Source organism: Rhinatrema bivittatum, chromosome 7, assembly GCF_901001135.1.
Source record: "Rhinatrema bivittatum chromosome 7, aRhiBiv1.1, whole genome shotgun sequence".
Lineage (NCBI taxonomy): Eukaryota > Metazoa > Chordata > Amphibia > Gymnophiona > Rhinatrematidae > Rhinatrema > Rhinatrema bivittatum.
In genome coordinates this window covers 289,192,770-289,207,129 of record NC_042621.1, presented here as the reverse complement: position 1 = coordinate 289,207,129, position 14,360 = coordinate 289,192,770, and the positions used below count along the sequence as shown (strand labels likewise).

Here is a 14,360-nt window from a genome sequence, read left to right as displayed (position 1 = left end):
CCTTCAGGTATTTTTGATTGAGGACAGATCAGATGAAACTGATGTGATAAAAATCACAGTATAATTAGCTAAGTCCAGCTGCAATGTTATCCCTTCTCTACATTAAATGAGGATAAGCACTGCACCAGCCTGATTAACTTAGATTCGGGAAACAGTGAGAATATCTACAATAGAGGAGACGTCCATAAACCACGGCCATTGCCTCAGAAATTTATTTAAATTTAGAATGAGAAAGGAAGAACTTAATTCATTCAGGAATCAAAATCACTAATCTACATTATTTGGCCGGAGTCCTCTTTTCCCAGCCCAGTCTGAACCTGCCCCAATCTCGTTCACTGCCGTTTAGGATGGGCAGAGAAGGGCAGGGACGTCAGACTCGGGCGTTATCAAGGGTTTTGTCCCCACTCAAATCCCACTCCCTCACTGCTCTCGATACCCCATGGAGTCATTTTGTAAAGGAGTTTATAATTAACATCTCTTACCTTCATGTTCAGCTTACTTAACACTTTAGCTCTGGAGAAAATTCCAAAAGGGATTTTATTGATCCGGTTGTGTTCCATGTTGAGAGAGTAGATTGTGGAGAACTGCGACGGGCCACCCACAGGATAGGACTGGAAGCAGTTCCTTGCCAGGGTTAAGCTGGTCAGGTTCGCAAGGCTGGACAGTAATCCCTGCAGAGAGATCAAAGCCTTTTAGGGGGAAGCAAAAATCCAAGTTATCACCTGCATCAGATGCTCTCTTTAGTTTGGTTAAATATGAATGGTCGTATCTCTGTGCAAGAAGAAAACTAATATGCAAAAAAACTGATGATTCAAGGACGAGAAATGAAATGTGAATTCTAGGAAAACAAGAGGGTTCAGATCTTGTAGCATTCATGGAAAAACTGCTACCAGAACTGTTAGGTATCAAGTCTGCTAAACCGTTCCAGCCAGAGAACACAGAGTGCCATCATTTAGACCTCAAAAATGAAAAACATGAGTAAAACTAAGGCACAGAAGAGTCAAGAATTTCTTACCTCTCATGAATCTTTGAAGAAAATGAAGGCAAGATTTGGTTTATTTTACCAGGCCAGAATGAGGGGCACAGTATAATCTTAAAAACCGTGAGGTTGATATTCCAAAGGTTTTAACCATGCAGCTTCTGAGTTACTGAAACCCAGGGTTTTACATTTCCAGCTCCAACCCAAGTCAGTCAATACTCTGGTAAAATTTAGCCAGATTAAAAAACAAAACAAAAAGCAAGCCGGAAGGGCAGGGCTCAACTTTAAGTGGGTGGCGCCAATAGCGAGCACTATCCATGTGGACCCCGTCCTGAAGTTGTGTGGGTAACTTCAGCCCATATGTATTTAGTGGCAGACCTACCTGGCTAGGCTCCGCTGAACATCTCAGCTAACCTATCCCACTCACACATGGACCTCTACACTAATGACTTATCTGATGGTGGCATGGCGATAAATTCAGGAACAAAACGCCTGGGCTGGTTAAGTGAAACAAATGCACTCTGGCTTTAATTCAGAAAGAGTAATGAACCTTGCACAAAGCTGCACTGGAGACTGCTGTATTGCTTCTCTTGGAAGAGTGGCTGATTGTTGATACTTTTATCTAGAGTAGGGATATGTAGAGTTTTTTCTGTGCACGCTAACAAGAAAGCAAAAAATCCCCAGAAAGTAGGGGGAAAAAATGCAAAAAAAAACAAAACCCCCACACTTTTTTGGCTGCAAATCCCTATCATAGGGTATTTTACTGCTACTTAACATTTGTATAGCACTACCAGGTGTACTCAGCATTGTACAGATTCATAAAGTCCCTGCTGCAAACAATTTCTAGTTATCACTTAAGTATTACACTAAAACGTGTTTAATGTGTGAGAGTTAAGATCGGGACTAGGTGGGTCTTTAGGCGAGACTCGAACATAGCCAGAGATGGAGCAAGATGCACCAATTCAGGAAGGCAGCTCCATACTGCAAGACAAAGTGTGGAGTCTGTAGCTAGCAATGGAGAAGTGCACAGATAGCAGCAGCTTGCCCAACGGAGGTTAAGAGGAAGGATGGAGAGGGAGCCAAGGAGAAGTGGCGTGGAGCTGCAGAGTGAATGAACGCACGGTGAGAAAACGTGGTTTGAACTGAATGTGGAAGCATATACGGGGCAGATGGTGCACTGTAAGAGGAGAAGCAATATGATTACGACGGCGCTGGAGGAAGGTAAGTCACACGACTGAATGCTGGATAGACAGTAGCAGAGAGAGACGTTTCAGCACCATACTTGTAAGAAGGCTACAGTAGTGGAAATGGAAGGTGACAAGAGAGAGTGAATAAGGGTTTTGCCAGCATGTTCAGATTTTTGGTGATATTACACAGAAACAAAACGACATGTTTTAGCATTGTTCTGAATGAGAGCAGAGGCGTCAGAGATGACCCAAAGGTGGTGGGCCAAGGGGACAGGAAGGATGAAAGCGTTAGCCACAGACATAGAAACATGGAAGGGGGAAGTCTGGGTTTTCCCAAAGCTGCCAGGTTCAGTTTGTTAAACAATGATACTGGTCCTTTAAGAGCAACACAGAAGTATTAAGTCATGACTACTTGCACCATCCATATACTGTATTGCACCAGGCATGCGTGGCTACGTTTAAAGCTCACAATTTACAGGAAGTCATCACTACCTGGATTTAACCACACAATTGCAGCACTGTCTTCCTTTTGTTCAGATGGCATCCTGCTGTTATGCAAGGCAAAAACTATTTACAGCTGTGAAGTAAGGTAATAGGAATTGTGATACCTTATAAGCCATGCTGTTTGCATAAGACTATATTTGAATATCGTCACAATGGATCTTTGAGAATTTGTCATCACGGACATCTGTCCTATTCCTGTGAAGGCTGAACAAGCTACAGCTATAAGATGTTGTAGTTACTGTTGCCGTCCAAGTGTTTGGGATAAGTCTGTGTAGTGTATTCGGGCCTGCCGCGGCCTCAGGAACAGCTCAGGAACACAAGGAGACTGGAGCAACTTAATTCTGGTGCAAGTATTTATTTACAGAACTTCAAAGATACAGAAACCAAAAATGGCAGCTCACCTTAAGTCAGGCACAACAGTCAGGTAAACATTCGTCTGGGTGTATCGTGAGGTCCTACCAGCTTCCTGGGGCCTCCCCCAGCTTTCTAGACCTAGGCTCTTATGGTATGGTGAAGGGAACCTCCCTTCACCCAGAATCCCTTGAGGCGTTCTGCCCTAAGGATCACTGGTTTAAAACCCTGAGCCAGGCTTCTAAAGGTAGAATGAGGGAGTTGTTCATACACTCCATCATGGTCTGCCTTCACTTTTGTTTCACTTCTTTTCTCTTTCAACTTATTCTTTTAGAAAGCAATGTATACAGTGCCTTACAAAAAAAGTCTTCACACCCTTGTACATTTTTCACCCTCTGCCGTCTAAAAAAAATACAAAATCAAAAATACATTAGAGTAGGAGTTTGCTGCACTGATCTACATAATATAATCTACACTGTCATCGTGAAAGATTTATTATAAAGAGTCCAAAAGTAACAGTCAGTCTGAACATTGCTACATATATCTAGTAGTGCTTAAAAAATGATAAATAGTAGTACTAGTTAGAAAAATAAATTAAACTCTTGAAGCATTTACATTTGCAAAAGAAAGATTACAGTTTATTAGGGAAATTACAGAATTTGATTTGTAGCCCGCAAGCTGGTTACAGTCTTTTAAAAAAAACACATTATACAGAAAACGATAAACGGGTCATCTGTTAACCAATTACCTAAAAGCAAAACACCTCCCACTCTACCCCGGAGATTCAATAATTGAAAATACTGATGGCATGTTATTGTCTAAGTCAGACGTGTCATATGAATCAAATTTCGTACAAGTATAGTTGGTAAGTTTCTAGATGAAGACAAAAGAAAAGCAAGTTTGCTAACCATAAATGGTAGAATGAATTAGCCATTATATGTGGATGACATCATCCGGCAGCACTGAATGGGCTCATCTCTCCAAGCTCATAGAGCTTTGAGCTCTATTGAGTAAGTATGGGAGTTCTCACACAAGCATTGCTTCATGAGCCTCTCAGTTTCAACAGTCAATGGCAGAGCTAAATCTAGCTAGGTAGTCAACTCTCCAGGGAGGACGAAAGGGATTCCATGGCTAATTCTATAGAACAAACCATTTGTGGTAAACAAACTTGCTTTTTCCATCAGTGAGCAGGCTGAATACACCATTACATGTAGGGAGCCCAAGCTGAGGGCTGTGGCAGAGCATTTACATAATATGCAACCTAGACCTCACTATGAACAGTAGACTACAGCAAGAACAGATTGCACAAAACTGCTTGTCCAAATTTGCTGTCCGGTCTTGAGAGGTCATCAAAACAGTAATGGGTCGTTAACATGTGGTCCAATGACCACGTTGCAGCTTTGCAGATATTTTCGATAGGCACGTCTTGAAGATGAGTGACAGGAGAAGCCATAGCTCTCACTAATCAACTTTAACTGAGTCTGTAGCTCGTAACCTTGCTAAGGTGTAGCAGTGGTGACTGCAGTCTGCTAACCAGTTGGATAGAATGTGCTTGGTGATCGCTACTCTCACAGGAGATGAAGAGCTAAATGGTTTGTTGATGAGGTGGAGTTCAACACTTGTAAAATGCTGAGGCCTGTTTGCGGTGCAGAGTATGAAGAGCTTTTTCGCCTTCATGCACTTGGGGCCTTGCAAAGAAAGTAGGTAATACTATTGATTGATTAATAAGAAAAGCCAAGAATTTTTGGTAGAAATTTGGGGTGGGTGCAAAGAACCACCCTGTTGTGGAAGAATTGCATATACGAAGGGTAGTGGATGAGGGCTTGGAGTTCACCAACTCACCTAGCAGTGGTGACTGCAAATGAAGAAAATTTACTTCCAAATCAAATACTTCAAAAAGTGCGATCTAAAAGTTCAAAAGGAAGACTTCATTAGCACAGGAATATCCTTTGGAGGAACGAGTCTATGCAAGTCCCAATGAATTTGAGTCACTGAGTGGGCTCCAGGTTTAACTTATCGAAACTGATAAGAAATCCTAAACTCTGCAGAAAGTGAATCATTGCATCAAGGGTGCAAAGGACTTCCTCCTGTGAATGTGCTGTGATTAGCCAATCATTGAGGTACAGAAGACCTGTATTCCCTATTGATGCAGATGTGCTGCCACCATAGTGAGCCACTTCGTGAAACCCCTTGGTGCTGAAGAGAGGTCAAAACGGGAATACTCTGTATTGATAATGAGAAGAATCCACTTGGAATCAAAGGTAGTGCCAACGTGAAGGATGAATCAGGATCTGGGCATAGGCATCATTGAGATCCCAAGAGACAGCCATTCATTGTCCTGAATATACGGGAGAATTGTGCTGAGGGAATTAGTCTTAAATTTCTCTCAGAACATGTTCTTGTTAAGAAGCCTCAAGCCCAGGATGGGCCACAATCTCCCTGTCTTCTTGGGAATGAGGAAATATCAGAAATAAAAACTTTGCATGGGGATCAGTTCCACCACCTGTTGCTAGAGAAGTTGTTATACTTCCAGATGGATCTGGGTAGAGAAGTTAATAGTGCGGAAGAATTGAGGACCGGAAGAAACACAACTGGCACCTGTACTGCACAATTTGGAAAATCCAGGAATCCTTGGTTATTTGATGCCATTTTTTTTTTTAATTTTATTATTGGAGAAGTTACATACCTGATAATTTTGTTTTCCTTAGTGTAGACAGATGGACTCAGGACCAGTAGGTTTATGTTCCCTGCCAGCAGACAGACAAAGCAAGCTGACGTCACAGTATATATAGTCCTGCAGTGACTCCAGCCTGCCAGTATTCTCTTCAAAAGCAACTGTGGACGGACAGACTAGCAAAAAACTTGATTAAAAACATGATTAAAAACAGGTAACCAGAACTGTACTCAACCAACAAGAAACACTGAGCTCACGTAAGATTCTAGGTACTCCAAGCTAGGGACTGGATGAACACTTACCAGTAATCCCTGGAAACCCAGAGCCCCACAGGAGGACTTATTGACACTCATGAGGCAGCCGAGGGCAGGAAGCAGAGAGTGTCTACACTAAGGGAAACGAAATTATCAGATAAGAAATTTCTCCATTTCCTAGCATGTAGACAGATGGACTCAGGACCAGTGGGATGTACCAAAGCTGCTACTCAATAGGGTGGGAGGTTGCTCGCGGTCCAGTCAACACCGCATATGCAAAGGCTGCATCCTCCTGGGCCTGTACATCTAGACGATAAAACCTGGAAAGTGTGTGTAAGGAGGACCACATCACAGCTCAGCATATATCGACAGGAGACAACTAACCTCTGCTCATGATGCTGCCTGAGCCTTAGTGGAATGAGCCCTATCCTCAGTAGGTAACGGCTTTTCAGCATCCACATACGCAACCATGACCTCCTCCTTAATTCAGCAAGCTATGGTAGCCCGCGAAGCTGAAGCACCCTGCTGACTCCTGCCATGCAGAACAAACAGGTGATCCATCTTTCAAAAAAGGTTCAGAAACCTCCAGATACTGCACGACAAGTCTCTTGACATCCAAAGAGCACAAGAGGCAATACTCCTCCAAATCCCTGATCTTATCCAGGGACGGCAAGGAGATGGACTGATTCAAATGAAATTCCGAGACTACCTTGGGCAAGAAGGATGGAACAGTACACGCAGCTGTATTGCTCCCATAGTCACCCGGAGGAACGGCTCCTGACAAGACAAGGCCTGCAGCTCAGAAATTAGACATGCTGAATATATAGCCACAGGAACACAGTCAAGATCAACAACTGCAAGGAAAGGCTATGCAGCGGTCAGAACACAGGGCCCGCCAAAAATTCCAGCACCAAGTTAAAACCCCACAAGGGAACCGGTAACTTCAAGGGAGGCTTAAGATGCTTCACTCCCTTCAAAAAAACAGATCACATGAGGACGAGACGACAATGAACCACCATTCACCTGGCCCCTGAAACAGGTAAGAAGTGCAACCTGCACTTTCAAGGAATTAAGGGTCAAGTCTTTATTCAACCCATTCTGCAAAACATCCAGAATGAGTGGGATCTTAACTGAACGAGGAAGACCACCACATTCCTCACACCAGGCCTCAAAAACTCTCCAAATCAGTTCATAAGCCAAGGAAGTGGAGAACTTGAGAGCATGGAGCAAGGTGACAATCACTGCAGAAGAATAACCACGCTTCAACAGGCGAGCCCTCTCAAGGGCCAAACCGTAAGACAGAACAGAGTCTGATCCTGCTGTATGAGATCCATGTGTGGCAAAAGGCAAAGGGAGGGTTCTACCAGGAGTACTAGTATACCATGGACACCTGGGCTAGTCTGGTGCCACCAGGAGTACTAGCCGCCTGTGGCCTTTGATCTTGCAAGTTACCCTACCCAGCAAGAGCTATGGAAGAAAGGCAGAAAGCAACCTGTCTTCCGTTCGAACCTGTACATCTCTCCTGCGACTAAATCGAGAAACCTTCGCATTATGAGAAGTCACCAGCAGGTCTAGAAACAGAAGGCCCCAGTGATCCACAAACAGGTGAAATGCCTCGGCTGACAACACCCACTCTCCTGGGTAGATGCTCCCTGCTTAGAAAGTCTGCTCTTACATTGTCTTTTCCTGCAGTGTGAGAGGCAGAGATCACTTCTTGGAAGGAAGAAGACCTCATTGGCTCTTGGTTCCTCCCTGGCAATTGATGTAGGCCAGCATCATCACGTTGTCCAACATCACACGAACTGCTTGATCCAGCAGCCTGTGGCTGAACTACAAGCATGCCAGCTGTACCACCCGGGCATCCAGGTGATTGATGCAGCAGCGGGATTCTTCAGCTATCCAATGCCCTTGGGCCGTTAAACGCCAGACAGCGAGCCCCCCCAACCATGGAGACTAGCGTCTGTCGTGAGTACTAACCAGATCAGGGAGGACAAGGGAACTCCCTTCCTCAGATGATCCTCTTGCAACCACCACTGGAAGCGGGAGTAGATTTCCATTGGCAAGTGGAGCTGAACTACAAAGTCCTGAGACTGAGGGTTCCAACGAGACAGCAGAGAGCACTAAAGAAGACACATATGCGCCCTCACCCATAGCACCATTTCCAGTGTTGCTGCAATCAAGCTGAGCACCTATAGGTAGTACCACACCATCGGAAGTATGGTGTTCACCAACTGACGCACTTGAAACATTTCTGAATCCAAACTTCTAGTAGGAAAACTCTGTCCTGCCCTGTATCGAACCAGACCCCAGATACTCCAACTGGGATGGCTGAAGATTGCTCTTGGTCAGGTTCACCACCCAACCGAGCTCCTGCAATAGGCAGCTTTCTTCCTGAGACTTGGCTCGAATCAGCCAGTCGTCCAAAGACAGGTGCACCAGGATCCCTTCTCTTCACAAGTCCACTGCTATGACTACCATAACCTTGGAAAAAGCTCTGGGAGTGGTGACTAGACCAAAGGGCAGCGCCCGAAAGTGATAATGGTGCCCTAACATTGCAAAGCGTAGAAAGCGTTGGTGTTTCAATCGGATGAGAATATGAAGGTAAGACTCCAACAGATCTAGTCGAACCAATTCCCATAGAGAGATGCACGTCCACCATCTTCTGGAGATGGAGAATACTGGCAGGCTGGGGTGACTGCAGGACTATATATACTCTGACGTCAACTTGCTCCATCTCCTGCTGGCAGGGGAGCATAAACCCACTGGTCCTGAGTCCATCTGTTTACACGCTAGGAAATTATTTATTTAGATTCTGCCAACACCATGGCCCTAGGTGATTCACAATAAAATATACATTGTCAATGGTCAAAACAATAATTTAAACATACGAAAACAAAGAAAAAGAACAAACCCTTTTTTGCCCTTCCATCACACTTAACATAGTACTCAGCATTTTGATACCTTCAGGATAAAGAAAAAGTTGATTTTATCCCACTACTAGAAGAAGAATCAAGGAAGAGATTGCGCGACAGGATAAAAAATTAGACTCTGGCTTGGGTTGGGATCGCTGAGCAGTTTTTGTCTGGCAGTGTTCTTTGTCTAGGTCTGGCTGGAAGTTGCTGCTGTCACTGGGACAGAAGGGGAGATAGCCAGTACTGTTGAAAAGGCTGGGAAAGTCATCTGTGAAATTATGGCCATTAGTAAGTTTAGTAAGGACATCATGATGTGGAGGGTTGTTCAGGTACCATCAAATGACTGTACCACCACGTTCTGGCCGACCATTTCCCTGAGCTTCTTTGTGGGCATTGTAAAAAGGAGTAGCCAGAACCAGAAGGATGCTAAGGTGCATAGAGAGGCATAACCAGCAGGACAAAAAAATAATAGCTAATACCTCTGTCCAGATTGCTGGCAAGACCTTACCTAGAATACCATATCCAGTTCTGGAGCCCATACCTCAGCGAGGATACAGACAAGGTGGAGGTGGTGCAGGATCAACAGCAAAAGCCATGTGAGATAAGATTTAAGGATCTATATCTATATCTCTAGACTAGAGAAAAAGAGAAAGGGGAATAAGATATAGATATTCAAATACCTCAAAGGTATAAATCAGGCACAGGAAGCAAACCTCTCTTAGAAAAAGAAATGCTCTAAAACAAGAGGTCACAGTATGAAGCTCCTTGGGATATTTGTTCATGAAAAGAAGTAGATGAATGGAACATCTCAGTGGAAGATTAAAAAAAAAAAAACCACCCAGTAACAGAATTCAAGAAAGTACTGGATGAAGCCGAGGATCCCTAGGTACAAAGAAAAATGAGGGGAAATCAGAAGTCTGGCATTGCATGAAACTGGGCATACTAGAAAGGTTTAATAGCTTTCAACTACTGTCATGTTCTCGGTTTCCGTGTTTCAGCAGGCGGCAATATTCTCTACATGGCACAGGCTGGTGAGGCAAAACAGAATACAGCTCTTATGAAACAAAAAGGACTCTCTGGCTTGCCGTCTCCCTCTTCCTTCCATCATGGCCCAAAACCATCTTCATTGCTGCAAATGGACATAGAGAGGAAGAGGACAAAGAAATGTCTAACCACCACCTTGGAGTCAGTTTAAAATAATGGGAAAACATAAGTCTTTTCTTCTAAAACAGAATGGGACACCAATGGCTGTCCTCTTCCTCCTCCTCCATCATGGCAAATCAGAAATTTGCTACAAGGAGAAGAGGCACTGCTGCTTTAAAGAATGGCGACCAGCATTGACTGCCCATGGAAACAGAACACACACTGCGTGATCCACGTCAAGGTGAGTGGAAACATATGGAATGGGTCGTTCTAGATATGGATGGGCCATGTGGCAGACCAGAGAGCTGCCTGGAAGTGGACGCTTGACATTTGTACAGATGGCTATTCTGTGGTCTTTCAGCCTCACAACCGGAAGAGGGGTGGTGGGTTCTTGACTGTCTACAAGAATTGCTACTCGATACCAGTTGAACATCTCAGTGGAGTTCGTCCTATGAGATGCTGGTTTTATTTTTCAGTGTCCAATGCATTCCGAAAGTAATCAGACCCTTCACTTTTTCCACATTTTGTTGTTATAGCCTTATCCACTTGTCTGATAGTCACTCTTATCTGTGCCCTTCTCCTCTACTGCCAATTCCAGACTCTGTGCCTTCTATCTGGCTGCGCCATGTGCTTGGAATAGTCTTCCTGATCTGGTGCTTCAGGCTCCCTCTCTCGCCATGTTTAAATCCCATCTAAAGACCCACCTTTTTGAAATTGCTTTTAAATCTTATGCCCGATTGTCTGCTTTTAGTCGTTAAATAACTTTTCTTTTTAACCAGTCTTGCTTTATGAAATACCCCCAAGTCTCTTGTCCTGTACGCTTGTCTTATTAGACGGTAAGCTCTATCAAGCAGGGACTGTCTTTTTGTGTGTTTGTACAGGACTGTGTATGCTGTGTAGCACTATAGAAATGTTAAGAAGTAGTAGTAAAATGGATATACATTTTTCCCTCCTCAATCTACACACAATACCCCATTATGACAAAAAGAAATCAGGTTTATAGAAATCTGCAAATTAATTTAAAAAAAACAAAACCCTGAAATATCTCACTTTACTATACAGGCTGAGTGAATGCAGCATTGATGGGTTGGTTTTTGAATGGTTCTCATCTTACCTTCGGTCATCAAGCTGTTCTAGCTAGCAGCCTCTAAAGATTGGTGCCCTACAGGGCTTGGCAGTACCTGCCACTTATATCTACATGGCCCCTCTTTGTAAATTGCTAGCCGGGCTCCATTTGGAAATACTGTCTTGATGCCAATGACAAACAATTTTTTATTCCAGTGTCATTGACACTGTCTGAAACATTCGAATTGCTTTCCATTATTTTACTAACAGTGAAATGATGGTTAAGTCAGAATATGCTTGTATTACATTTAAAAAAACAAAACAAGATAATAGTGTTGCAACTATCAGATAGGTTGCCTGTGTCATAGTCACAAGTGTTGCAGAACATAACGATTCCTATTGCTGAACAGGGCTAGGGTTTGGGTGTGACTCCGGATTCCAACCTGCAGATGTTGGCACAGATATTTTAAACTGCGATTGTTACAACTGTTAAGACCGCTGCTTAGCGGACAAGATTTTTGATCTGTGTGCAGGCCCTGATGTTGACATTAGATTAATGTAATTGTTTCTGGGCCTTCCCAAGAATGCCTTATGTATACTCCAGGTCCTATAAAACTCTGCAGCTTGATTACATTTCCGGAGTGAGTAAGGAATACATCTCTCTCCCATGTTAAAAGAACTATACTAGCTCCCGACTGTGCAATGGATTGAATTTAACATTGCACTTCTTATTCACAAGATGTTACAAACTGATTCCGTGTGTTGGATTAACCAAATTTACAATCCCATGCAGCTTCTGCGTTCATCTTCACGAGGACTCCTGGAAGTGCCATCAATCTGTTTAGTTCGGCTCATGGAGTCACGCAAATAGTGCTTTCAGTTGCCGGGCTGGTTCTATGGAACGCCTTGCCATTTGCGCGTCGCACTATGGAGTGTACAAAGACATTTAAGGAGGTCATTGAAGACCTTTTTATTTCATCGGGCATTTGATGACTGCGACCTTGCTAGAGCTCATCACTGCTAACTGCCTGTACCAAGACTCTGGTCTTGTACTGGGCTTGTTGATGAGCTGTGACCTTGTTTTGTTTTAGTTGTTTGAATGTTCTGTAAATATTTTTATGATTGTTTAATGATGAAGATGCTTAGAGTGGTATGATAGGTGGCATATACATTTAAAAAATAAAGAAACTGAATGGCAACACACTATTAAATTAGCTGTCATTAATAAAACAAGGTAGTTAAAACCATGCAGAATCAGATTTTGTAAGGCTTTTCAGATTTTCACCGATCTAGTACCAGTGAATTTTAATGGAATAAATTCTAGGGCTATGATTGGCCTCCACACAAAAGTTAGAACCTGATTGGTCTATCTTAAGGAAAATCATCCGGCCTCCCGACAGATGGATTAAACCATCACATAAGCACTTGTCTTGAACTAAAAGTCCTACAAAATTTGCACAGAGTACTTTGTGTATGATTTGTTAGTAAATGTTGCTTTAGCTTTTTGGATCCTGTGTATTACATTTGCCTCTCTAGGGCCATCCTCTGCTCCAGTTTTTCAAATCCAATTCAGCACGTCGGCATTAATAGATAAGAAAGGGTTGAGAAAGGGACCACAGAACCATCATTCATATTCAGTGTTCAATGCCAAACCTCATGCCCGAATGACAGACTATTTATTTAACATTTTTATACACAGACATTTGTTGGGAACATCACATCGGTTTCCAGAGAACAAATAATGCAGCATATCAGAGCTTTACAGCTTTACAACTGAGGGGGGAAGCGCATTAAAATTAAAATTAAACAGAGAGAACTATAACAGGCAAGCTTCAAGTCTGTGGAACGAGCAGTAATCAGTCACGAATCTCACATATGTCAGGCATCAAGAAAACGGAGGCGAGAGGGGAGGGTGAAGGTAAGGGAGTATCTGGCCGAGGAAGAGATATACCAAGGAAGAGCTAGAGCTATATTCGAGTGATGAGGGTATTTACAAGATAGGATGTGGGGTTAAGTGATGCTACTGTAAGCCTGCGTAAACAGCCATGTTTTGAGGTTTTGTTTGAATTTAGCAGAATCTCTCAAATAACTCCCATTCCCAGCAACATATCAGGACCTCAAGCTGCAGGGAGCTAGCTAGTAGCTATCACCAGAGTAGTGCTGTTACTACAGAGGACTGTGAGCGCTACCTCTACCCCAGTGCAAAAAGCAGCCTTGTAACTTTGCCTCCTGCATGGAGGTATAGTGCTGGCACTGACCCAATGCAATCATTTAATGATCAAATCACAGGAACAAGGTAATTAAGAGGTCAATATTCAAAATGGTTGGGCTGGCTAAGTTCAAGACTTAACTGAATCCCATCTCCCACCCAAGCCCACCTAAAGTTTAAAAAAAAGAAAAAGAAATTGTGAACCTATAGCCCAAGGAGCTCCCTAACCCTGAATTCCGAAAATAAATATGGCCCCAGAATCCCCTCCTAATCCTAACATCAGGCAGAACTCTCCTGTCCCACCTGGCACCCCCCAAATTTCCCACAGCCGCCATAGCTCCCTTTGGCACCCAGTGGTGTCGTCATAGGATTGTTCTGACAGTAACACCAGACAGACATCGCTAGGAGAGCTATGACTGGAACCAGACATCGCTAGGAGAGCTACTCCAGGGAGCTGGCTTGGGGTGGGGACTCAGAGAGGGCCCAGAGGCCAATTCTTCTTTCAGAAATCACTCGGGGGTCTGCGAGTCTTCCAACCCAAGACTTTGTAAACATCCTGTGAGGGATTTGGTGGGAAGGGGTTTCAAACCCAACACCCAGAGTTGGTATCAGTCATTTAGTGAGGTGAAGTGGCAGAGGATTGGGCCAGCAGGCTTGCAAGGAATTTTATTTTAAATTATTCAATTTGGGTTTAAGCCACTTAACTGGTTATATTTTCAACATAGCCATTTAGGTTTAAAAGTTATCCGGGCAACTTGTCCTGCTGAACATCCACTTTAGCTGGACAATTCCTCTGCTCACTGCTTTTCTGAATACGGACCTCTAAATGCTCAAAAAGCAAGACCACTGAAACTACTTGCCCATTTTCCAGCGGAAGTTGGCATTTGTGGGATAAACCATTCAAAAAAATAATGTTCAAAATGTGTTCTAGTAGAGCAACTTTTAATGCAAAGATCCATTATCGAAAAGTTATTAATGCAAGAAAAAAATGTATCTCCACGCCCCGATCCGTTATCCAAAAAGAGTTCTATAATCTGATTACTGAAACACTCCCATCATACAAAATTATTTTTAAATCAGAA

The 14,360-nt window shown here is 43.3% G+C and overlaps 1 protein-coding gene across 3 annotated transcripts in view; it reads right to left on the bottom strand.

The window, feature by feature from the left end:
- The window catches only part of LOC115095977 (leucine-rich repeat protein SHOC-2-like), a 101,774-nt gene that overhangs the window by 26,629 nt on the left and 60,785 nt on the right, over positions 1–14,360 (bottom strand). For all 3 annotated transcript variants that reach the window (XM_029610370.1, XM_029610368.1, XM_029610369.1), the window contains exon 5: positions 483–671. In XM_029610370.1, coding sequence (XP_029466230.1) covers positions 483–671 — 189 coding nt within the window. The remainder of the gene's footprint in view (positions 1–482; positions 672–14,360) is intronic.